Below are 26,312 nucleotides of genomic sequence, written 5' to 3'. Positions count from 1 at the left end.
AACATGGCTGCTGGGTGGCCACCTAAAGACCAGGACCCCTAAACTCCCCTATACCAACTATTCCACCCCAGATCCTGGTTCCTCGGCGCCCATGGGAGCCTGAGGCCCTCTCAGCACTGACCCCTCAGTCATGGCTCCAGAGCTGACTCCTGGGCCTCCAGCCTGGGCTGACACAGGCCATCAGCCTCAGCTCAGAGTGGAGAGAACCACAGCATGCACTCTGCACTTCCCCATGAACTGTCTGTGACCATCCCTTCATACACACTCTAGGACGCAGGCACAAGGGGTTGTCTCTGAAGGCCATCAGGTACCGCCTGCCTTCTGGAGCTCTGATGACCACCCCAAGCCCCCTTCCTCGTGCTTCCCTCCTTTCTCACTCTCACCCTGCCCCCCCCCCAGCCACTTGCCTTCTCCTAACTCTTTATCCTTTTCACACCCTCTCCCCTAGATCATCTACATCTGCTCTAACATGCCGTCCCCAGTGCTGTTTCCCCAATCCCACAAGCACACCCTCTACCTCCTGTTCTCTCATCTGCTTTTTGAGCTGGAAGGGACCCCAGGGATTATCTAGGCTACCTGCCTCATTTCACAGATGAGGAAACTGAGGCAGGGACTTAACCACATTACCCACTATAGCTGTAGAGGAGGTCGGGCTAGAACCCAGGCCTCTGTCTTGAGCTTTGCCTCTTTACCTTTCCCTACACCTAGCCCACACTCCTCTTGTCCAAGTTCATATTTCCCTACTCTACCTCTCTGCTTAATTTCCTCAGACTCTCCCCACCTCTACTTGGGTCCTCAGCTGCTCTGGCCAGCCCTTCGCATCAATAATTCCCAGGCAGGTGAAGCCCTGACCCCACTTACCTTCCTTTCCCAAACCGTACTCTATCTTGTACTTCACCACCTGCCCATTGCTCAGGCTGGGAGGCAGGGGCAGCCACGCCACCCTGATGTCCAAGGGGTTGGGGCTGGACAGGGAGAGCTGGGGTGCTGCACTGGGGACTGAGACAGAAGAACATCAGCGTGAGCTCTGCTCCACCGACGTGGAAGGTGAGGCCCAGGAGCGATCAGAGACTTGCCCAGGTCACACAGCAAGTCAGAAGTAGGCCCGGGATCTGAGGGAGGAAAGGGAGCCTCTCAGGGGAGCCCCAAACTGGAGATGAGGGGACATCCTTCCCACCCCAAAGCCAGAAAAAGGTTTGGGGCACAATCTTCCACATCCAATGGTTTCATGTCACTGGCCCCTGCCTGACTGGATGGTACATGGATATTGAGAAGGGCCATATGACAGAGGGAATTAAGACCTGTCCTCAAGTCCCCACTGTACTACTGACCTTGGGCAAGTCACTCTCATTTTCTGGGCCTCAGTTTCCTAAACTGTAAATTGGGAAGAACCATTACCCACCCCCTTACAGGGCACAAAAGATGACATGAGGCAGGTAAAAGTCCCTTGGCAAACACTAGTAAAGAGAAGCCGAACTACCATCCCCAGGGAATTCTCTGGAACCCAAGGGGCCCACTGCAGGTTTAGAGGCCCTACCATCATCCAGTGTGTGGACCAGTGCTGGGGTAGAGGTGCGGCTGGCCCCCAGCTGGGAGTAGGCCACCACGTAGAACTCATAATCGGTGTTGGGTTCCAGGTCTCGAACCTGCAGCTCTGTGGTGTCATTGTTCACTGCAAACTGGTATTCCACATTGTCCATGCCTGGGGCAGTGACACAGGGACAGAAACTGTCACAAGGCCACCCCCAGAGGCCTACCAGCTGGAGGTTATCTAGGGATCCTTCACATTGCCCCAGTCTCTGGAATAGTCTGTAACTAAATCATCAGATCATCTGAGCCCCAGAGTACAGACTTCCCTGGCTTCTAGTCCCACTGTATTAATTCCTCTGCCGGCTAGGAAGTTCTTTCTGGCGTCTAATTGAAGTGGCTCCTGCTGCAGTTATAATAAACTGGCTCCAGGAGTGCCAAGGCATTTTTCTCTGGGAGGAAAAGCATCCTCTTCCTCCTCTATCATAACAGGCTGTGGCTGAGGGGGAAATGTGCTGCACACTTTGACCTTTCCAGCACATCGAAGACTACTGCCTAGCCCATACCTATGCGGGTCTGTTCCACGGGCTCCCACCCCATCCCACCCTATCCCCAAAGGTACCCACACGGCAACCCATCCGTCTTCTAACCTGTGCCCCCCTCAGGGCGCCCCCACGCGGGTCCCCAGCAGACTTACCGCGTGCCTTCTGGTAGTGGAGGGAGAAGCCGATGATCTGCTCGCTGTGCAGCTCGGGCCGCTCCCAGGCCACGAGCACGGTGGAGCTGCTCAGCGGCGTGGCCGTGACCCGCGTGGGGGCGCTGGGCAGCCCCTCGCGCACCACGACGGCCAGGGGCGCGGCGGCGCACGCGGTGCCCGCGCTGTTCTCCGCCACGCACTGGTAGTAGCCGGCGTCCTGCAGGCCGATCTGCGTGATGACCAGGCTGCCGCCGCCGCCCTGCACCTTGACGCGCCCGTTGGGCCGCAGCGGCGCCCCGTCGTGCAGCCAGCGCAGCGCGGGCCTGGGCTCCCCGGCCGCTCGACACACGAAGCGCGCCGTGCTCGCCCGCGTCCGCGACAGCGCCTCGGGCGCCTGCGAGATGGCAGGGGCCGCTGGGGGCGGGGAGGGGGACGCTGACCGCGCGCTCCGGCCGCCAGGGGTCCTGCCGCCTCTCCTCATACCCCGGCCGGCGGCCGCGCCCCCCCCCCCCCCCCCCCCCCCCCGCTCGCTCCAGCCTCTCCCTGAGTCACCCCGCCCCCAAATACTCGCATGCGGCGCCGCCCTACCCCTGCTCCTCCCCCGTTTACCCCAGCCCCACGCCGCCAGCCTACTCCTCCTCGCTCCCAGTTGTCCCCGAGCCTCCCCTAAGTACCCTAGCTCCTCCTGGGCCTCACCCCTCTCCCTCAGGTACCGTAACCTCTTCCCCTCCTTCCAGTGTCTCCCACACCGGGGAGACTCCCCCCTCGCCACAGTTATCCCAGCCCTGAGCAACTCCGTCCCCCAGTTTTTCGTGCCACCCAGACGACTCCACCGTCTCCCCAACCCTCAGTCCTACCCCTCTCCCCCATTACCTAGGTCCCGCTCAGACCACCCGTCGCCACCCCCCAATCACCCAAGTCATGCCCTAACCACCCCTCTGCTTCTCTCCCTGCCTCAACTTCCCCCACCCCTTTCTCCTTTCCTTTCCCGCTCTTCCCCTCCTCCAGCTGTCCCCTGCACTACCCACCCTAACGAAGGGCCCCTCCCCTGAGCGCCGTCCCCCTAGCTCCAGCCCTTTTCCATCGTCCAGGGTCGCCCCTCAGTCCTTCTAACACACCCGCTTGCCCCTCCCCCCTCCCCATCTTCCCTTCCCCACTCCTAGCTGACCCGGCCCAATCCGGTCCCCCTGAGCCCCTACTACCGGGTCCTCCACCCCGCCTCACCCAGCACGCGGAGCTCGGCGGCGGCCGTGGCGAAGTCGCGCGTGCGGGGCTTGTTAGCCCGGCAGACGTAGACGCCCGAGTGTCGGGGCTGCGCGCTGCTGATTAGTAAGTTGGTGCGGCCCAGGACGATGACATCCGTGGAGATGGGCTTCCCGTCTAGGGGAGGAGAGGAAGAGCGGTGGAGGGGGGCACCGAGGACTGGCCCTCCATCTACTCCTTGCATGGGGGGGGGGGGCCCTCAACAGGGAACACAGCATTCCCTTATTTGAATTTCAGTTCCTCCCCTTGCTAGACAAGTGACCCTCTGTGAACCCTAGTGTCTCTGTAAAATGGGGAGGGAGATAGCCCCTAGCTGGAAGGGCTGCTGTGGGGCTGAAACAAATAAGGTTTGTGAGAAGGCCTGGCACAATGCAGGCACCTAACAGGTGCTCAGTAAACTAGTCACTTATTACCGTTACCATTATTATTAAATTCATTTCTCTCAAGAACTCACTCCTCCTGTATGGTGTTGTCCCAATACTGCTTGGAATTCTCTCTCTCTCTCTCTCTCTCTCTCTCTCTCTCTCTCTGCATGCCCACCCTCAAATAAATAAACTTAAAAAAAAAGAAGCCTGTGCTTTATGAACATGAACAGAAAATCTGGAGAAAAAATGCAAATGACCAAGAAATACAAAAAAGTGTTCAGCTTTACATAATCAAAGAAATGCACATCAAAACACAGATGTTAATTTTCACCTATCAAATTAGGAAAGTTAAAAAAAAAATTAATGTTTATTTATTTATTTATTTATTTTGAGAGAGAGAGAGAGAGAGAGAGAGCATGAGCATGAGCAGGGGAGTGGCAGAGGGAGAAGGAGACAGAATCTCCAGGCTCTGACCTGTCAGCACAAAGCCCCACAAAGGGCTCAAACTCATGGACTGTGAAATCATGACCTGAACTGAACACATGAGCCAAAGTCAGATGCTTAACCAAATGGGCCACCCAGGTGCCCCAAATTAGGAAAGGTTTTTAAAAAGGTAAGCTGCAATGCCAGAGAAAGGGTAAATGCTAATGGAGTCTCCACTTTGACTTTGACCCAGGGATCCCATTTGTGGGCAGCTGTCCTGGGGAGATATGAACAGGGCTGATCACTGTAATGTTAACTGTAATAGTGGATAACTGGAAAGGACTTAAAAATTCAACAGTAGAAACTGGCAAGTTGTATTATGGCTATATTCAAATGATGGAATATAGTCATTAAAATTACTTTTTGGGGGGCACCTGGCTGGCTCAGTCGGTAGAGCATCTGACGCTTGGATCCCAGGGTCATGAGTTCAAGCCCCATGTTGGGCATGGAGTCTTAAAAAATAAAATAAAATTACTTTTTGAAAAAGTTTTAGAGGGGCGCCTGGGTGGCTCAGTCAGTTAAACGTCCGACTTTGACTCAGGTCACGATCTCGCAGTCCGTGAGTTCGAGCCCCGTGTCGGGCTCTGGGCTGATGGCTCGGAGCCTGGAGCCTGCTTCCGATTCTGTGTCTCCCTCTCTCTCTGCCCCTCCCCTGTTCATGCTCTGTCTCTCTCTGTCTCAAAAATAAATAAACATTAAAAAATTAAAAAAATAATAAAAATAAAAATAAAAAAAGTTTTAGAGATGGAAAAATGCTTATGATATGCTGTGGACTGAAAGTAAGATTTGGAACTACTCCCAGTTTTAGGGAAAAATGCACATATGCATAGAAGAAAATCTGGAAGAAAATACACTTGTATGTTAACAATTTTAATCTCTCGAAGAGAGATTAAATGGAATGTTTTCTGTTTCTGCTTTTCCCTAGTTTTCTACAATGAACACACACAACTTTTGTAATCAGAAGAAAACAAAACAAAAAGCTATGTCTCTTCCCTGACTTTGTGGAGTAAGTGTCTAAGAAAGGAACAGTGACCAGCATATCAGGAAGGAAATCCTTTTCCAGGCTTTCTCTTCCCAGTCTCTGTCCAGGAGTGCTATTAGCAGACTTTCTGTAAGGGAGCTCCCAGGACCGTAGGTGTCAGGATTCTCTGGGACAGCAATTCTCAAACCCTCACTGTGTACGCGAATCACAGAATCTCAAAGAAACTTGTTAAGATGCAGAGGCCTAGGGCATGCCCCAGACTCTGCATTTCTAAGTAGGTGCAGGTGGTAGGTCCAAAGACCACACTTTCAGCAGCAAGGACCTAGGGCAGTTGTTAAACATTAAGATTCCTGGTTCACAAGTGACCAGGCATGAAGGGAGGGGGTCTGCAGTTTTAATAAGCTCCCTGGGTCATCATGATACAAAGTCAGGATTTGAGAAACACTGATATTAGAATTTCTGGGTGATACCACAGGCTCATCCCAATAATAGTATGAGGGTCCTGCTGGCCCCAGGATCCCAATAACTAAGTATCACAAATCCAATGAGGTGTGCAGGTTGGGGAGGCCCAAAGACACCAGCACTGTTACATCTCACCAGCTTGGGTGGGGGAATATATACTTTTTATTTTTTTATTTATTTTTCATTTTTAAAATATTTGTTTATTTTAAACAGCAGAGAGAGGGGGCAGAGGATCCAAAGCAGTTTCTGTGCTACAGCCTGACAGCAGAAAGACGGACGTGGGACTTGAACTCACAAACTGTGAGATCATGACCTGAGCTGAAGTCTGACGCTCAGCTGACTGAGCCACTCACATGTCCCTGGGGGGCAGGGGGATACATACTTGTTCAGTTTATTATTTTTCCTTAAACTCTATGTATACATTTCTTTCTTTCTTTCTTTCTTTCTTTCTTTCTTTCTTTCTTTCTTTCTTTCTTTCTTTCTTTTCTTTCGAGAGCACACACACACAGGGGAGGGGCAGAGAGAGAGGCAGAAAATCTTAAGCAGGCCTCACACAACATGGGGCTCAATCTCACGACCATGAGATCATGACCTTAACTGAAACTGATTAAGCTACCTAGGCACCCCGATTGCATACTCTTTTGAATGTGAGATACAAACTTATGTAAAGGAGCCAGTGTAGGGTAGTAGACTGCGTCAGGGAAGAAAGGTAAAAAGGGCAGGGTTTAAGACTTACTTCTGCTATCAACTTGAGGTAAGTCACTTCTCATTGACAATGGAAACAACAATAATCCTTGCTTTTCTTCCATTTAGGACTGTAGGAAGTGGTGTACCAGAAAGAGAACAGGCTCTAAAGTTTGGGTCTTGACTCTCTGAGCCTCAGCTTCCTCATCTGTCCACTGGGAATAATAGTCCTCACCCCTATCCCCTTCAAAGGGCTCTTCCAGGCTCTGGCAGGAAGTGCTCAGCAGACTGCAAGGTGATGTTTGGCCAGCATCCTCATTACCCTGAGAGCAACACAGTCCTACCTGGCATTTATCACTTGCTGCCCAATACAGGCAAACCTCTTTTCATGGTGTGTGTTTTATCACCCTCACCCAGACTATGATGAGTTCAGACCACAGAGTCCCTGTCTGTCTCATCTGATTTTTTAAATTCACTGTGCCCAGCGTGAAGCCAAGCATACACAGCAGCAGCTTTGCAGACCAGCAGTGGGGGCCTGGTTTCACCTGATTCAATGGCTGCGCGGCACCCTTCTAGCTCTCACACATTCACTTGCAGTACTGTTGAGACCACCCTAAGTAGGGTCTCAATAATGGTTACGTGAGTGGCAGAACCAGAGTGTTTCATAGAGGAAATGCACTTCAAAGACTGATGATTAAGTTTGTCCAGGTTTCCCCCATCCCCATACTCGGCCCTAGAAGAGGAGTTCCCACCACACCAAAGGTAGGTGACTATAGAGTGGTCACCCTTATAGCTTCCCAACTTGGGGACACATGAGATGCTACCCTCTCCTTTCCCATGACCTTGAGTCCCCTCCCTCCACTTACCCTGTCGGACCCAGGACACGAAAGGGGTGGGGTCAGCTGAGGCCACGCATTCCATCACCACGCTCTGGCCAGAAACCACTGTGGTGTTCTCGGGGGCTGCCACGATGACCACGTCCTGCCCCCTGGTGGACGCCAGGGACCCTGGAGAGAGGGCAGGCCAGCAAGCAGCCTTACTATTAGGTGTCCATACATGCAGTAGCTCACCTGATGCTCAGAATCACCTGGTGAAGCAGGTGGGGCAGAGAACAGCCAGGGTTTCATCTGACAGGTGGCAAAAGCAGCCACATAGTTCTGCAGAGCTCTTTCTCTTGGAGCTTGGAGAGGAAAAACCTGGCCTCTGGCACACCACCGCCATTCTTGCCTGCCAAATCAAACCCTCCCTCCAGGCAGAGGACCATCAGGGTCGTGAGAAGACTTGGAGCCTGGAGGTGGAGTCAACAGTCATAGTTTCTGGTTCCAGCACTGCCATTAAGGCACTGTGTGACCTTAGGCAAGTCCTTTCTTCAAAGGGCTTTGGGTTCCCCTGTGGGAAAGGTAGGAGGTAGGGGTCGAGTTTCCTCCAGTTTGGCAGCTCCCTGAGCATGGATTCCCTGCCAAGTTCTCACTGTGACCCTGGCCCCCTGGGTCAGCATGGCGAATACCTGGTTTGTCCAGCAGGTGGAGGCAGAGACCCTGGGCGCAGGGAGTGAACCAGACTTAAACCTACTTACCTGAGCGGGGGATTTGAGATGGGGGGATGGGAAGAGATGTGCAGAAGTTCAGGGTTCGGGGGAGATGTCATGGCAAAGGGAGGCAAGTGAAAGGCCCTTCGGGGAGGCCTGAACTAAGATCTGTTGTGCACCTGCTGGGTGCCAGGCGCTTTCCACTCTTATCTCAGCTATTCTCACAACCTCCCTGAGCTAGACGTTTGATAACAGCCCAGGGTCACATAGATGGCAAGTAGAGAGGCCAGGATTCAAACCAGGTCTTTCCGACCCCAAAGCCTGTGCCTTTCCTACTGTGTTACACTGGGACAGGAACTTTTCGGAGAAATGGAGAGGACAGGAGCACCAGACTGCAGGGAACCAGATTCTCGGTGCCCAGGCAATCCCCTAATGCCCAGAGTCCTCAGGAGACACAGAAAGGCAGGGACCATGGCTTCAGGGCACTGACACACCCTCTTCAGATGCCTCCCTTCCCCACCTCTGTCCCCAGCCCGGGATGTTCCACCCAACCCAAGGGAACACAGAGCCTCTGCAGGAAGAGAGCTGGACTGGGAGTCTGGAGTCTTGGGTTCCAGCTCCAGTTCTATTTCTGACTTGTTGGGTGGTACTCCACACCTGCCCAGTGGGACTGATACACTGTCACCTATTTGAAGGCAGAGCTTGGACCTCACGAGGTGCCTCCCAGCTCTGAGGTGGCTGGTCCAGAAATCCCCAGGTTTCCCCATCCAGCCTGCCCCCTTACCTCTGGGGGCCACACTGAGTAGGGCCTCCTGGCTGAAGCGCTGGCGGACTGAGTTGGTGGCCACGCAGCGGTAGGAGCCTGAGTCACTCTCCTGAATGTCCAGGATCTGGAGGACCCCGTTGGGAAGAATGATGAGCCTTGGGAAGGGGGAGAGGGCACCTATGAGGTGGGCAGGAGCTCTGCAGGGAGCTGTCCTAGGTCTACCTCTCTCTCCAGCCTGAACTACTGACAGCATTTTACTTTCAAGCCTTTCTTATAATAAAAAAAATGCAAATTAAAGCTGTAAGATGCCATTTTCACCTATCAGGTTGGCAAAGATCACTTTGGGTGTTTTCTAACACCCTCTGTGGATGAGGTAATGGAGGGAAGACACTCCTGTGTTGATCGCCATGCCAATGGATACAGCTTCCTTCAAGGGCAAGCTGGTAAGATCTTAAAATCAACCCTGCACATGCCTTTTGACCCAGCAACGCCACTTCGAGGACTCTAACCCACAGATATTCTCATACATGTACACAAAAACGTTTAATGATATTCACTCCAGCACTGTAACTACAAAGGCAGAAGACTGGAAACGATCCAAGTGTCCATCTGTAGGGTGGGAACTAGCTAAATCGGTTTGAGTACATTCATACAATGGAATGCTAGGCAGCTGTTAAAAAGGAGACAGCTCAGAGTGCCTGGGCGGCTCAGTCGGTTAAGCATCTGACTTTGGCTTGGGTCATGACCTCATAGTTTGTGAGTTCAAGCCCCGTGTCTGGCTCTCTGCTGGAAGCTCCGAGCCTGCTTCAGATCCTCTGTTCCCTTCTCTCTGACTCTCCCCTGCTGGTTTTCTCTCTCTCTCACACAAAAATAAATAAACATTAAAAAAAAAAAAATACTTAAAAAAAAAAAAAGGAGGCTCCTCCATGTGTGCTGAAACAGGACAATTTCCAAAGTATGTTTGGTGCAGAACAGTGTGTGGGGATATGTACACTTAATATGCTTGCACTGAAGGCCCCTGGTAATGGTGGTTGTCTCCAGGGAGGGGACCTGGGATTCTGGGAGCTGACAATGCAAGACTTACTTTATATTACACAGCCTTCTATACAGTGTCAATTTGTTTACTCCCTGCCTATGTTACCTCCTCCCTCCCTGATAAAAATCCATTTTATTCATACAGTGTCATCTGAGCCAAAACAATCTGAAGAGATAGAGGACATCACAACCTCCATTTTACTGGTGACAAAACTAAGGCTCAGAGGCAGCAGGGTATTCTCCCAGGGTCTCACAGCTGGAGCAGAGTTGAAACTTGAACCCAGGTCTTCTGGTTCCAAATCCCATGTTCTTCCTACCTGCCTGTCCCACCAGCCATTAAATGGTTGAGAATACCCGTGGAAGGGACAAGGTCCCTAGCAAGCCCCAGTCAATGCATACATTACTTACGAGGGGTAATGGATGAAGGGGGTGTTCTCTGCCCTCTTGGTTAGAGGCTGAAAAGCCACTCAGATTAGAAAGGCTCAGAGACCTTGCTTGAGAGATAATGCAATCCGGGCAAGGCAGTGTCCATGGGTCTGGGGATGTGGTAGGCAGAATGGGCTCTGGCCCAAGTAGCAGGGGAATGTGTCTTCCTGAATCCTCCAACCGTGATCCTTGAAGGGTCAGCTCAAGGTTGAGAGTCCTAGTTTCTCCATAGAGCAAATGGCGCTGGTCCCCCGATGTAGACTGGGCCAAAGTTAGAGAGGGAGTGGGGCAGCAGTGTGGTTGATGAAGGTCCCTTGGCTCACTGGAAAATGGGCTATGAAAAAATCTAAACACAGGAGAGGGGGACTGGCTCAGGGTATTGGGAGAAAACTCTGGCCACAGGCCTAGAGACCTACTATGGCCCAAAGACTTAGAGAAAAAACATAAACCTGCTTTACTCCCTCCCTCATTCCATGGGTAAGCCCACCTCTGCCCCAGTATCTTACCCTCAGCTCCAGCAGCTGCCCATGTCAGTGCTGGGGCCAGCAGGGGAAAAGGGACATGGAGGCAAAGGGTAGTTGGAGGTAAAATCCTAGGCCAGGAAAATTTGATGGGAAAGGACCAGTGGGGAAGGACAAGCAGAACCCATGGGAAACAAGACCTCTATCCCCGTCCAGGTTTCCTCCACTTAATATACTCTGCCTCCAAGATCCTTCCTCTTCCTTCACTCTAGCTAGCTGAACTTGCCTGCAGGGTTTCTGCCAGACCAGTTCACGTTTCCTAACCCCAAAGTTTCCAAGGCTTTCCACGGAAATTGTGCTTCATGTACCCAAGAGCCAATACCTCCTTGGACAAGTAACATTTCCTTATTTATGTATGGGAACGAAGGAAGAAGGAAGGAAGGAAGGAAGGAAGGAAGGAAGGAAGGAAGGAAGGAAGGAAAGAAGGAAGGAGCGGGGAGGGAGGAAGGGAGAGGGAGGAAAACAGAGGGAGGGAGGGAGTAAGGAAGGAAAGAAGGGATATCTTTCCTCACATGTGGTGCTGTCACTGCAGCCAGCAAAAGCTGGATGGAACCACTTTTGTGTTCATCTAAAATCTTTTCTGTTTTGTTAAAATCTTTTTCTGTCCTTGGAAGTATATGCAAGATATTTTGGTTAGTGGGGGGAAAAGTCACAAAACAGTGTTTTTAGGAAGCAGTTCTATTTTTGGAAAACAGATAAATGATATGTTAGGATATGCTCAGAAAAAGTCAAGGATGGTGAAGCTTAACATCATTCAAGGAGATTTTTCTCTGGCAGTGTGATTACTGGAAATTCTTATTTGTTGTGTTTTAAAAAAAAATTTGGGGGGTGCGCCTGAGTAGCTCAGTCGGTTACACATCTGACTTAGGCTCAGGTCATGATCTCAAGGTTTGTGAGTTCAAGCCCCACGTTGGGCTCTGTGCTGACAGCTGAGAGCCTGGAGCCTGCTCCGGATTCTGTCTCCCTCTCTCTCTGCCCCTTCCCTGCTCACGTTCTGTCTGTCTCTGTCTCTCTCTCTAAAATAAATAAACATTAAAAAAATTAAAAAATGAAAATTTTGAATATTTATTAGTTTGGAAATATAAAACTTTTAAAAATTTCAATTGGGAAAAACATGTGCCCTTGTACACTTTGTTTCAAAACTCCAAGCTCTAACATAGAAGCAGCTGTGACATAGTGGGGAGAACTCGTTCCAGCATATGTGACTTTACCAAGTGATATCATATGTCTGGGCCTCAGCTTTCTCATCTGAAAAATGGGTTAAATAATTCTGTCCTGCCTCCTTCCCAACCCTGACCCTAATGTGTTATCATCTCACATTAAAAATATTATCTATTGAATCACAAATTCTAAACACATACTTACAATGATAGAAACTATACCCATATTTTGAAAGACCGGGAGGGAATAATCACAATAGTAACAACTGTCTGTGTTCAGTTGGTGGATGACTTTTTTCCATTAAATTGGTATGTTTTATTATTTCATTTTATTTTTTTAAGTTTATTTATTTATTTTGAGAGACAGAGAGAGAGAGAGAAAGAGAACAGTGGGGGAGGAGCAGAGACAGAGGGGGACAGAGGATCCAAAGCAGGCTCCGCGCTGACAGCCAAGTCCGATGTGGTGCTAGAACTCACGAACTGTGAGATCATGACTTGTGCCGAAATCAGACGCTTAACTGCTTGAGCCACCCAGGTGTCCCTTTATGTTTTATTATTTTAAAATCAATTCAAATTTCAAATAAAAATAGCTACTTACAGAATGAAAAGCAACCTCTCTCCAAAAGGAAAGGATCATTCTCTTTCCAAGCCTGAGCTTAAGCCTGCTGCCCCACCTCCGAAAGGCTACTTGGAACCAGGGATTTAAAAATACAGTAGAGGGACACCTGGGTGGCTTAGTCGGTAGAGCATGGGACTCTTGATCTCCGGGTCATGAGTTGGAGCCCCACGTTGGGTGTAGAGATTACTTAACAATAACAAAAAGAACATAGTAGAAATGACATAGCTGCTCTGAATTTCATAAGGGCCAAGGAGCCCCGACCCTGAGCCCTTCAGAGATCCACCTAGAGAAAAAGGACACTGGCCAAGGGTCACTTGAGGTTGACAGACACCCTGGGCACTGGGAGATGGGTAGGGCAGGAGACTGGACTAGGGATCCTAAGGTATTGAGGTCCATTAGTGTCATGTTTTATTTATTTATTTGTGTATTTAAATGTTTATTTTTGAGAGAGAGACAAGAGTGTGAGCAGAGGAGGGGCAGACACACACACACACACACACACACACACATACACACACACACACACACACACACACACACACACACACAGAATCTGAAGCAGGCTCCAGGCTCTGAGCTCTCAGCACAGAGCCCAACATGGGGCTTGAACTTGTGAACTTCAAGATCATGACCTGAGCTGAAATCGGATGCTTAACCAGGCGGTGCCACGTTTTTCAAGTGTGAATGGTGATAACAAAATTATTTCATGTGGCTCCAGACACAGACACACATTTTTTATTCCAGTGGTTATGTATTTATTTTTATGGCTACCTTCTATTTATGTCAAGTGTTGCTGGTTTTCCTTTTTACTGTGGGGAAATAATGCTCCTTTTCAATTCGTGTTAAAGTTACAAAAGAGGGTTGGTTTAAAGACATGTATTGAGTACGCGATTGAATAAATGGTTTAGGGATGGCCAAAATTATAAGGGGGGTTTGTGAAAGCCTGGGATTTGGGAAACATTGCTCTCATTGATTACTGGTTGCCGTGGAAGGAAAATGATCCCCTATTGTTAGAAATTAGTATAAGTACCAGGGAACTGCCTCAGGGTCTAGTCTTCGCCATCAGTTCCAAACATATGTACATATACCTTGACAGAGTGTGTTGATTAACTGCACACGCGCACACCCTACACCGAGGCATACGGGCTCCTTCACACCCTGGGCCGAGTTTATGAATAGCATATTTGTACATGTGCTATATCTGGGCATGTGTAAAAATACATACCTTGGGCACAATCAAGTTGCTGTTTTAGACATTTCTTTATTCCCCCTACACAATGTGCTGGGACATGTGAGCCTGGCTTATTTATAGATGAGGATCACTTTTCAGAGAACTTGGGGGCAAACACTCCCAGGGCCCAGGAACTGGCAGCTCCATACTCCTAGAAGAGGCCTGCGGCTTCATAGGGTGATGCCCGGACTAGATGCTGGGAGGCAAGGGAGCCCTACTATTTGCTGAGAAACTTTGGGAGAGTAACTTCTCTGCTCGGAGCCACAGTTGGACCACCCGACCTTTAAGCCCATCTGTAGCATGAACTTCTTCAGACCCCGCAGCCTCCCCACCCCAACCACCAAATCACAGGTGGCTTGTGTGTCATTCATGCCAAGTCTCTAGCATCCCACACTCTGTGTACTAGCTGTGTGACCTGGGCCAAGTTACTTCTTCTTTTTTTAAAATGTTTATTTATTTTTGAGAGAGAGAGCAAAAGCAGGGGAGGGTAAGAGAGAGTGAGGGAGACACAGAATCCAAAGCAGGCTCCAGGCTCCGAGCTGTCAGCACAGAGCCTGACGCGGGGCTCAAACTCACGAGCCACGAGATCATGACCTGAGCCAAAGTTGGACGCTTAACCGAATGAGCCACCCAGGTGCCCCTGGGCCAAGTTACTTCTGCCTCTGATCCTTAGGTCTCTTGTTTAACGATCCAAATAATACTATCTGCCGTAGCCATATGTATAGACCTGGGAGGATGTTCGTGATGTGCTAAATTTAAAAAAAGTAAAAGTTGCGCTATAATTCTATTTTTGTTTTGGAAAAAAAGGTGATTGAGCAAAAAATCCAGTATGGGGGGGCCTGGCTGGGTCAGTAGGTAGAGCACGCACCTCTTGATCTTGGGGTTGTGAGTTTGAACCCCACGTTGGGTATAGAGTTTACTTAAAACAAACAAACAAAAAACCCCAGTATGTACAGTATAATCCACATTTTAAAAGAGGGTATTTCTAAACATATAGGGGAAAATTCCAGAGGACAGACATCGAAACTAACAGAGGCTTTCTATGGATGATAAGGGTTTCTTCTTTTTTGCTTACATGAACATGAAAAACGCATCTTCTAGGAATATAAACTAAAAGTAAGTAGAGGAAAATATGGAAAATAAGAAACATCTACCTTGAAGGATGATGGGAAGAATTAAGTGAGAAAACACAGCCCTCATTAAACGGGGACCTGTTGTGCCTTTTGACAGGGGGAGACTTCTCTGCTCTCTCCTACTCTCTGGTGGCTGTCAAGAGTAGGCCCTCACGGAGCGCCTGGGTGGCTTTGTCGGTTAAGCGTCCGACCTCAGCTCAGGTCATGATCTCACGGCCCGCGTCGGGCTCTGTGCTGACAGCTCAGAGCCTGGAGCCTGTTTCCGATTCTGTGTCTCCCTCTCTCTCTGCCCCTCCCCTGTTCATGCTCTGTCTCAAAAATAAATAAACGTTAAAAAAAAAATTAAAAAAAAAAAAAAAGAGTAGGCCCTCACTTGGTTCTTGCCCAGCAACTCTCAGGAAGCACCGACCCACAGCAGCAAGGGGCCCACATTTTGGAAGCCACAGAAGTTAAAATCTCAGCCCTAGAAAGGCCAGGTCAGCATTTCCAAGGTCACTCCCTAGAATGCTCATTCATGGGATGTTAACAGGGTTGCTGCAAGAGGGGCTGTGGGCAGATGAGACTATGAAGTGCTTGGTTCAACAAGTTTAATGGATTTTCCATACAGGACTTGTCAGAGCCTTGCCAGCTCCAAGAAGGGGATTTGTAGGTAGTTTTCCCAGCCTTATTTGACCACGGAGTACTTTTTTTCGAGAAGCACCTTTAGTGACTATTGTTTTACAAAGAACGATGATCTAATCTAACTCTTTCATTTATTTATTTTTTTAGTTTCATGGGTGGGGAGAATGAAGCTGAGTGTGAAGGGCCTCTGTGAGGAGGATCAGGCTAAGCAACCACCTGAATCAGCAGCTTGACCTCCTGCCCTTCTTCCTCCCTCACTTCTGTTGCAGGAATATGCCCTGTGGCCCTTCTACCAAATGGAAGTTTCTCCTATACCTGTACCCCTTACCTAGATGTGAACAAAAGTCAGAGCAGCTGGGACAACTCAACACTCAAGACAGATTAGTCCCAGGGCAGAGAGACCTGGAAACCAGTGTTTCTGAGGCCAAGGAGCCCCACCTCCACCAGGAGAGAAGGAGAAAGTGAGCTGGTAACTACAACCAGAGAGATGTAGGCAGAGGACCGTAGGGTGACTGGGAAAGGTCTTGGAGCTGCATTTCCAAAGATGTAAGAATCCATGGGGTGACAACCGCGTCATGAGACCAACTCAGAGTCCACAGAAGCAAATGAGCCTCGTGCTCTCTGCTCGTGCTGCATGTACATCTGGGCCTAGCCAGGAGGCCACAGTAGGGATCAAGTCTTAGGACCAGCCTCTGCTCCTCTGTGGCCCTCAATCTCCTCTTCAGTAAGGCAAGTGCTTGGGTTAGATATGCTCTGAAGGGTTCTATCACTACGCCATACCCAAGCTCCATAGCTTAGTGGGTGGCATTCTTTGCAAGGACTAAAAACTCTGCCCAACTTCTCTCGGGGACCGGATGTGAGCTGAGAGTCAGGCAGTGGTTGGCCCCTAAACCAGTTTAGGCAAATGGAGCCACTGTGGCTGTAAGAATCCCAGTTCCTGAGCACATCCCAGAGCCCTCTCTGGCCTACCCACCGCCCACTCCCCTATAGGACACTCACCGAGGCTCCTCGGGCACCGGCACTTGGTCCTTCTCCCAAGTAATGACAGGTGCTGGCAGCCCTTCAATGTGGCATTCAAACCGAGCAGTCCCGTTCTCCTCCACCACCTGAGACTCCGGGTGCAGAGAGAAGCCTGCGAGTGCTGGGGGTGAGGACAGAGACGCGTGGGCAGAGACGGGAGAGGAGCCCAGAAAAGATAGGGGGCACAGAAAGTGAAACACACACAAACACGCACATGCACACACAGAGACAGAGAAGTACAAGGTGACAGAAACACAAGCAGAGCAAATGCCAGCCAACAGAGACACAGTTGAAGAGGCAGCCGGGGGGGTAAGAAGTGGAGACTACTGGTCAGATGCCATGTCAGAATGAAGCGCAAAGCACTGCCCCCCAACCCCTAACATCACCATCATGGCCAGACTGCAGTAAGATGCACATTTCTTCTGGCCTAAAATTTCTTCACGGTGATCTTGTGTCTCTTGAGAACCGCCCCCCACCCGGGCTGGATGATGGGGCTTGTCCAGGTACTCCACCTGCTCCAGTGCCCCCCACTCTTACAAGCCTTTCTGAAGGGCTTCCTGGAGGAGAGCACAACTCTAGACTCTCAAACTCAAAGGGAAAGAAAAGGAGGAGGAAGGAAAGGGGTGAGGCGGGGGGAAAGGCAGCCACACCAGGAAAGGACCTACTGAGCAGAGGGAAAGTGGAGCGAGCTCAAGAGATAGGCCTTTGTGCAAGGAGCTAATGGGGACCACACTGCCCGCACCCCAGGCCTCCCGGGTCTCAGTTCAGCCCCCGGTTGCAGGCACTTACTGGCGAGCTTGACCACTGCGGCCTGGCTGGCCACCGCTCCAAGGGGACCATGGGCCAGGCAGGAATAGTTGCCCTCAATGAGCTCTGAGTTCCCAGGGCTCGCCTCGTCACTGCTATCAGGTGCTAGCGGCTGAGACAGCCATAAGGAGCCATTTGGTAGCAGGCGCAGGTGGTCGTGCTCAGGCAGAGAGCCTCCATCCTTGCTCCACGTGATGCTGGTGGGGGGTCCGGAAGCCCCCAGACCACAGTCCAGCACTGCAGCTTGCTCTGGGCCCAGGATCACTTGCAGTGGCCCTGCCCCACAACTCAGCTCCACTGTTGTCTCCGGGGGCCACGGCAGTTCACCTGCACAGAGAGGGCAAGGACCAGGGCTGTTAGTGTGGGTCCTCCCGCATTCCACAGCCTCCAGATCCTCGGTCACCTGCCCAGAGGCTGGGGCAGCTCGTGGAAGAAGAGGTCCCATAGAGAGATCTGCATCCAGATCCTTGGCTCCGCCCCATCACCTGTGATCTTGGGCAGTCTGCCGCCCTTCTCCGCGCCCACCTTCCCTGGCTGCTCAATTTCTTCATCAGCCAAAAAACACAGTTCACAGCAACATTCTTCATAATAGGTGAAAAGGAGAAACAACCCAAATGCCCAGCACCTGATGAGTGGCTAAATATATTCCTCAGCCATCAAAAGAAATGAAAATACCGCTATCTGCTACCTGGATGAACTTTAAAAACTTTCTGCTAAGTGAAAGAAGCCAGTCACAAAAATGCTACATATTATACAATCTCATTTCTAGGAAATGTCCAGAATGGGCAAATCCACAAAGACAGAAAGTAGATGAATGGCTGCCGGGGGCTAAGGAGAGGGAAGAATGAGGAACCATGGCAAAAGGATATGATGTTTCTTTTTTTGGGTGATGAGAATGTTCTGGTATTAGCCAGTGGTGATGGTCGTGCAAACCTGTGAACATCAGAAAGACCACTGACTTGTACACTCTAGACGGTGAAATCTGTGCTATGTGGATTTCATCTCAATAAAAAAAGTACACAGTAACCCCTTCCTCATAGGGCTGTTGGGAGCATTAAGTGGGACAAGGTGTGGAAAAGGAACACAGTGCCTGGCCTGGCACAGAAATGGCCCTCGGAAATGTCACTCCTCCCTGGAACCTTACAGATCATCTTGACCACTATCACCCAACCCACTTCTGTCCCAGTGACAGGAGAGGCTAAGCACTCCTCCCTACATCTCAGTTCCCCTTGGTCATGCAGCAAGCCAGAGCCCATCCCCAGGAGCCCCAGAAGAGCCTGTAGCTCCAACACGGCCCCTGCCACAAAGGGAGGACTAGGGGGGAATTGGGGGAGGGGAATGTCATCCCAGGGTCAAGGCAAAAATACACAAAGGCCAATGTTTATCATCTTAACTACCATTTCAACAAGGCCCAGTAATAGTTATTCATAGAGAAATGCTTGGTTTTCCCAGTTGTGTTGACCAGAAGGTCGACCTGCTACCTCCCCGTCCCATACAAGCTCAATGACCCAAGGTCCCTTCTTATCCTCAGGCCTGACACTTTGCTTACAGGCACAACGGCACATCTGAGAATGGACCGAGGAAAAAGATGAGTACAATGGCACATACTTAGTACAGAGCAGGTCTGGGCTGATAGCCACATGAGGGCATGCAGAAAGCCAAATGGCTTGGGAATCAGGCAACCCTCAAGTTCTAGACCTGGGTCTGTCACAGTCTAGCTGTGTGGCCTCGGGCCAGTCACTTCTTCTGGACTTTAATTTACTCAAACGTAGCTAGCAGGTGATGTCTGAGATTCTAAGACTTTAGGATTATTCAGTGAAGAGTCATACGTGGATAAACCTATTCCCGAACATATAGAACACCATTTGGGCACACATACAGACCGTAGACACAACCTTCCACACCTGAACATATGTGCCCCAGTTTCTGCCATACTTGTCATAACCTGGACATATAGATGTCCATACTTAGAACCCCTGTCTGTCTCCAGGCTCTCTTCCCATCACTCCTAGAGCAAAATAAGACTGAGGGGCAAAGACAAGTCCCAACTGGCTGAGTAAGGAAGCCAGGGCAGAAGCCAGGGCTCTGACACCAATGGGGCCTGAACAGGGCCTCTGCCTTTTTCTTTTTTTTTTAATTTTTTAAATGTTAACTCATTTTTTGAGAGCAAGAGAGACAGACAGAGCATGAGTGGGGGAGGGGCAGAGAGAGAGGGAGACGCCCCGGGTCTCTGCCTTTCTTAATTCATCAGAAAGGCTCTGCTGGCACCTCCAATCGCACAACCAGCCTCAGCATCACTAGTGAGTGCAGGGACAGGCAGCCCTCGTCCTCACCCGGTTTCCATCCAGACTGGAGAAACCAGACTGGCCTTGATATCACTTTGGGCTATTTGCTGTGGTGGAAAGAGCACTTGACCTTGGGGCCAAAGATGTAGTTTTCAGTCTTGCTGCTCTGCCTACCAGCTGTGTGACAAGCCCCTTAACCTCTCTGGGCCTTAGTTTCCAGATCTGTAAAATGAAGCCCATATGACCAAGCCTGTGAGGAGTAAACAAGATGATGGGTGTCGGCGCATCAATCAAGGAAGGGGAGCTCATTCTTTACAGGCTCTTTATAAACTGTACAAATGTTTGCGTGTTTTTTTTTTTTTTTTAATGAAAGATGTTACTTTAAAAAAAAAAACTGCACAAATGTTAATTACAGTTCTTAACAGCCAGTCCCTTCTACCTCTAAAGTCCTAGATTCTATGATTCAAACATAGGGTAGGGGGAAGACAAGCCCGGGCTCTCAGCCCAGTGGCTTCCAATTGCCGGGTTCCAGCCGCTGAGCAGTCAGTTTGAGTTTCAAGGGAGAAAAGCCCCACATGACACGAATCCCTGAGCCCTGCGGCAGCCTCCCCGCCCCCCAAAGCACGTCCGGGGCCTGGAAAATCCCCTGCCGCGCTGAACAAACAATGTGAACAGTTGGGGCCTGAGCAGCTGCTGGGTATGTCAGCAGCCTGGGCTCTGGCGGGCAGGACGGCAGCCAGAGAGGCCGGTGGCTGGCTGGGGAGCCCAGAGGAGGCTCCGATTCCCTTCCTGAATATTCATGGATCAGCAGATGTCTGGCTTCGCCACCTCTGAGGAGCCAAGCACCCAGCAAGGTAGAACAGGGAAACCAACAGGGATGTAGATGAGGAGGGAACCAGCCCACCCCGGCCCAGGTTGGTGGAAATGTCTTTGAAGCTTGAGATGCCTCATTTTATAAGTGGGGAAGCTGAGGCCCAGAAAGGTGGAGGGGATGGGGTGTCTCATCTCTCCGGAAGACAGTAGGGGAAATGTCCTTTGACCTTTGGGGGCTGAACCCAGCACTGAAGAGACAGTTGCCTTTGAATATGAGGGTTCTCTCTGCCTCAGTGCCCAACCCAATTTCTGTGCCCAGGACATGCATCCCCAGGGGTTCAGCTCAGGCGCCAGCCATGCATGAAGCTGGCCCTGCCTCCTCGGACAGAAGCTTTTTATGCTTTACATCACATAGCCGCTTGCGGGTCCCTTACCCATCCTTCCTCTTGCCTAGACGGACACCAGGGTGTTGGGTGGGGAGGGGGGTGGGGACAAGCCTTGGTCCGGAGTCAAGGTCCTGGGTCATTTGTTACATGACCTTGGGCCCACTACTTTTACTCCTTCCAGCCTCAGTTTCCCCAGCCTGAAAAGGAAGAGTCTCCACTTTTCTCATGTTCGCCAAAATTCTGCCAGAAGCAGAGGACAGCACGCTCAGGAGGCTTGCTGACTGCCCCCAAATGTTTTGATTTTTAAACCTGTGGCGAATTTTGCATTGTGCTCCATTACATAGCAATGCTTCTTTTCACATAAACTTGGTCCCTACACCACCAAATCGCTTCATAAAAGCGACTCTCTGAGGAGTGGACCTTGTTTGTCCGGTGGCTTCTTGGCCACCCCTTTCCTGCCACCCCCAGCCACTGTCATGGCTGACCCCCAAAGCCCTTCCCATGAGTCTTTCTCAGCTATCCCTCTCAGGACTGGGGCATTCACAGTGGACGCTTGCTGCCCACCAGCTTTGTGCCTCGATGGGGGCTCCTCTGCCACAATTCCTTCTCCTCAGCTTCCTTGGTGAGACCCTACCAGAGACACGGAGCTCCTATGCTTGGGAACCCTGAGGTCATCTCTCGATCTCCTTCTTCTAACAGGTTATTTTACCCACTTGCAGGATAAATTAGATTTTGTGAGGCCAATTAGAACCCAGACAGAAAGGAGATTCGCTTCCGAGTCTCAGAGCCAGCTCGATGCTGTTTTGTGCGGTTAGTGGGGGCCAGGTGTGAGCCAGGGTTCCATTTCCCCGTGAACTCTCAGGAAAGGGGCCAGAGGGTGGGGGAGGGAAACCAAGCCTAGATGTCTCCTCCAGGAAGCCAAGAACTTGCCACAAACATCAATGCCTTGTCACTTTTGAATTTCGGGGCCCAACAGATTTACACCTTGTGTTCAGTGTGGGGCCGGTTCTCCATGATGCTGTTATGTCTTTTCCTAGGAGACCCAAGTCAGTGTCTTCCAGAAACTTCCTTCCCCACCCCCCACCCCCCCAACCTTGGTGGCTTCCCTTACAGACACACTAAACCCCTCCCACCAACAGCTGAAAGGAGAGCTTGGGACAGTGGCCTGGGACACAAGGATGGGCACACAGTTCCCTTCATCTGTGATCCTGAGAGGCCCGGCCTCAGTGGACCTGACAGTAAAGCCACAGTCAGCTCCTGCCTCCCTCCCATTCCCTGTGACCCTCTATCCCCATCAAACCGCTTTCAGCTCTCTGAAAGCACACTGCTATTCCATATGTTGTTCCTGCTGCTCCCTCTCCTTACGACAGCCATGCTATCCCTGGTTCTGATGTTGTTGCCTCTTTTCTGCCCCATAGGATCCTGAGCACCTTGGTCATTGCAGTTATCACTCTAGAGTTTTTACTTTCTTTCTCCCCAACGAGGCAACAAGCTCAGAATCATGTCCTCGGCAGCTTTCTAGATCCCTGGTACCTGAAACAGTGCCTGGTACATACTAGGTGCTCAATAAATATTCCTTGAACAGACAAGGGGACATGTGGAGACACAGCCCCATCATGCTTTTCTAAGCTTCACTTTCCTTATCTGTAAAAATTATAGGAACTCCTTTAAAGTCTGGACATGAAGTGAATGATGTATGTGGAAAACTGCCTATGTGGCATCTAGTAGACACTTAACAAAATGCTTAGAAAGCACAGAGACAGAAAAGCAAACTCACACTGAAAGAAACTCTGTACTTAAACATTACAATCACTGGGGAGCTCACTACCTTACCAGTTCTCCTGCTGTATGGCTCATATGATTAAAAATATTTCTCCTGTGCCCGCCTTTCTCTCCCTGTATGCTCTGATCACTTGCTGGAACTCTCTCCTCCAGACTATGTGACAAGCTAGTAAGTCTCTTATGGGAACCATCCAGAAGTCTTGGCTCTGCACCAGCTTACATACTCAGGTCTGCACCTGAAAGAGAGCTTACTGAGCCTCTGCTTCCCTGACCTCAATGACTCCAAAGCGCCTCAAATCCAGAGGATGCCTCAGCGTCAGCCTCAGCAGTGAGGTAGCCAACAGCCCAGCTCGATTCTATTTCTCTGCATGTCAGGGCCAGAACATTAGCTCTTTGATTTTCCTCCCAACCCCAGCTCCCATCACCCTCCTCCAACCAGGCTAGGGCTGGCTTCCTCCCCCATCAGAGCTGCTCTTACTCCTCCCCTCTCCGCACACTCCAGGGGGCTGGGAGCCCCAAAGCCCACCTGGCAATGACATCTGTTCTGCATCTGGAATTCTGTGTCAAGTCTGGTTGCTGTACCTCAGAAACAGTGGAGGCCAAACAGGAGGCAGCGGGTAGGGATGAATGGAGAAGGGTGAATTCCAGAGCCCAGACTCAGACACACCAACTGAGGGAGGTCAAGCCCAAAGTGGGTAACTTCTCATGTGAGGGGGAAGGGGTGCAGAGAAACTGAACTTGGGTATGTGTGTACCAAACCCAGGGAAAATGTGGCTCCAAGAGCCAGGAGACTAGTTCCAGCCCCAGCTCAGTCCCTATCCATGCAGCTTTGGGAAGTCACTCGGCTTTCTCGTCTGGAAAATGGGTTCGTGCTAAAATTACTTCTAAATTCCCTTCAGTGCTGCCATTTACTCTACTTGTGAGATAGCTTAACATGAAAGAGGTACCTTTAGAAGAAAAGAAAGGAACTGCTATTTTACACATAATGTATGATGAATTGGGCCCTGAAAGTTCATAAAGGACCGATGAAGGTATGGAGAAATTCTGGAGAAAACTCACTATTAAGAGGAACTTGTTTGACCTCGTTCCTAACCTCGATATGGGGTCAGAGAGAGCCACCCCAATGGAAGGGAGGTGGACCTCGGTGTCTCCGGGCTGAGAAAGAGATGGGGCAGAGAAAGCAGCTCTCAGGTTCCTGGAGCCTTCTTATTACTGACCTGTGGCATCCCCACTCCCCAAATTTTGATTGGGTGGAAGGGAGAGCCCCACTTCTTGCACTCAGCATTCTCCCACCACCCCCAGACAGAAGCCCCATTCCTATAAGTCTCCCCAGTTCCAATCTTTGACTGGAGCCGTGTTGGGGGACACCAGCCCCTTCGCTCTGCCATGTTGAGGTTGCTGAAGCATGTATTATTTTTTTACTTCCCTCTCCCTCACCCCCTGCAAACTCAATCTATCTTCAGATCCTACTAATTCTCCTTTCTAAATATCTCTAGAAGCCTGGCCACACCAATTGCCACTACGCCGGTTGCCTCCATCCTCTCTTCTGGATTACTACAACAGCCTCCCAAGAAGCTGGAGCTTCCTGCTTCCAGTCCCGCCCAACCGACCGATTCTCCACACTGGCTGCAGGAGCTGATGCATAGCTGATTTTAAAACTTGCCAAGGGCTCAGGCAGGCTCTCAGGCCAGAAACCTTGGCGGGACTTATAAAGTCCTTCAGGAGCTGGGCCCAGCCCCCATCTTCAGCCTTTTCTCTTGACGCTTGTGGTACCAACCCCGCTCCCCCCCATCCCACTCCATCCTGCCCCATTCTCATCCCTGTGCTCTCCTCTCCTGCCAGGCTTAGCTTCATTCAGTGTTCTAAATGAAGTCACTCTGAGCACTTACATGGGCAGTTCACTCTGGAAAACTTTGCCCATCATCACTCTCCTTTTACAGGGCTAACTGACCCTCTGCATGGAGCTCTATTATTCATCACTTCCTGGAGGAAGCTTTTCCTGACCTTTCCAGACTACCCGTCATGTCAGTCTCCCTCCACCAGACAGCAAGCTCTGCACCAGGGACCAGGTCTGCCTCCTTTATTTCCTATATGCTAGGCACCAAGCACATGCTAGTCAAAAAGGGTGCTCAGTAAATATTTGTAGAATGAATGAATGAATGAATGACCTCGGTCCAGATCAGGGTGGCTAGTCAGAACCCTACAGGAGTGTCCCTAGGCCTGTTAAACTTTGCGCACTCAAAGGGTTTGGGACTGAGGGCCAGTAGCCTCGTTGTTTTGGCCATGCACACTGCTGCCAAGGGAGCCCCAGCTCGGGCCCTGCCCCAGCCTTGTGCACTCAAGAGCAGGGAGAGGCCAGGTCTCCCAGGCAAACTGAACCCCTTGCAGGAGGCCCCACAGATATACCGTAACGATCGAGCGCAGCTCCCAGCCCTCATCCCGCTTTGCTGGGTGACCCAGAGCCGGTTCCTGGAGCTCTTGGAAGAGCGTAAGAGAGTCGGCACAACTATTCCTTAATCCCCTGGGCTCCCGGAGGACGGAGGCCTCTCCCGCACTTCCCCGCCCCCTTCACCTGACAATCCCGGGTTCCGAGCCAGGGCTGGAGAGGGGCGTGTCTTTGTGGGGAGAGAAGGGGTCCGAGCCTTTCCGGGCACTTTCCCACCCGCTGTTTGGGTTTCCTGGAGATGGGCCTGGGGCCGGCCAGACCAAGGTTCCTCCGCGGTCCCTGCCTCCCTCCGCCGTCCCAGCCTCCCTCCCACGTGGCCTGGCTGAGTCTCTCTGGAAAGCCGAAGCAGCTGGAGAGAAATCCCCCTCCCCACCCCCACCTCTAAGTCCCTCCCCGACTCGCCCCGGACACATCCTCAGCTCCCCCCTCGCCAGAGAAGGCAAGAACTAGGCGAACAAAGCGGGCAGCCCATCCCCCTCCCCAGCTCTGCCACCTACCTTCCCCCTGGGCCGTCCCCCAAACGCACACAACACGGAAAGCAAGAGGACTAGGGTGGAAGAAGGAGCCCTAGGCACAGAGCACTGGGATTCCGTCACCCCAGCCCCAGCCCTTTCTCCAGTGTGGACAACTCTGACCCTTACCCCACCCCCACCCCGCACAGAAGTGGTGGGGTGGGGGGGAGCTGGAGGAGGCCTTGTTGACCTGGTCAACGCTTCCCTGACCTGCCCCTGGTGGGTGGGGCAGGAGTGACACGCGTCCCATCACGAGAGCGAGTGTTGGACAAGTCCACGAAAGCAACTGGTTTCCTGCCCCCCTCCCCCCGTCCACTCGGAGCCACGGGTTGGGGGAGCAAAGCTAACTGTCCCCCCCACACACACACCGCCCCAACCAGCCCCAGGGACCACACCCACTGGGCAAAGTTGAGTGTTTTATCACCTCTGTCCTCGCTCAGTCCGGAATCGCCTGCCCTGTCCCCCCCACCACGGGCAAGGACACTCCCCAAAAGCCAAGGCCAAATATTAGCTCAGCCCCGTAAACACAATTACACACAATCTGGACACAAATGGAGGTGCAGATACACACCCCCCAACACCCCTCTTTCACACACTCTCAACCCACGACACGCGCGGGCAAGGAGAGCCCGCCCGGCGCAAGCCACCAACGCCGCAGCCGCGGCCCCGCGATGCCACGCCGCGACTGTGACACGCACTGCGGACACGTACGCCCGCAGAAGCCCCCCGTCCCCACCCTCTGAACGCGCGCGCGCACA

The 26,312-nt window shown here is 51.3% G+C and overlaps 1 protein-coding gene across 4 annotated transcripts in view; it reads right to left on the bottom strand.

Annotated features, from left to right (window-relative positions):
- The window catches only part of IGDCC4 (immunoglobulin superfamily DCC subclass member 4), a 40,300-nt gene that overhangs the window by 13,536 nt on the left and 452 nt on the right, over positions 1–26,312 (bottom strand). For all 4 annotated transcript variants that reach the window (XM_053888942.1, XM_053888941.1, XM_053888940.1 and 1 more), the window contains exons 2-9: positions 17,313–17,657; positions 16,503–16,644; positions 8,776–8,912; positions 7,330–7,470; positions 3,449–3,604; positions 2,225–2,638; positions 1,538–1,702; positions 862–999 (exon numbers count right to left, since the gene is read on the bottom strand). In XM_053888942.1, coding sequence (XP_053744917.1) covers positions 862–999; positions 1,538–1,702; positions 2,225–2,638; positions 3,449–3,604; positions 7,330–7,470; positions 8,776–8,912; positions 16,503–16,644; positions 17,313–17,657 — 1,638 coding nt within the window. The remainder of the gene's footprint in view (positions 1–861; positions 1,000–1,537; positions 1,703–2,224; positions 2,639–3,448; positions 3,605–7,329; positions 7,471–8,775; positions 8,913–16,502; positions 16,645–17,312; positions 17,658–26,312) is intronic.

The sequence above is a fragment of the Panthera pardus genome, unplaced genomic scaffold (assembly GCF_024362965.1).
Source record: "Panthera pardus isolate Hobbes unplaced genomic scaffold, ASM2436296v1 HiC_scaffold_24, whole genome shotgun sequence".
Lineage (NCBI taxonomy): Eukaryota > Metazoa > Chordata > Mammalia > Carnivora > Felidae > Panthera > Panthera pardus.
Note: the sequence above shows the minus strand (reverse complement) of the source record. Positions and strands in the feature narration are given on the sequence as shown.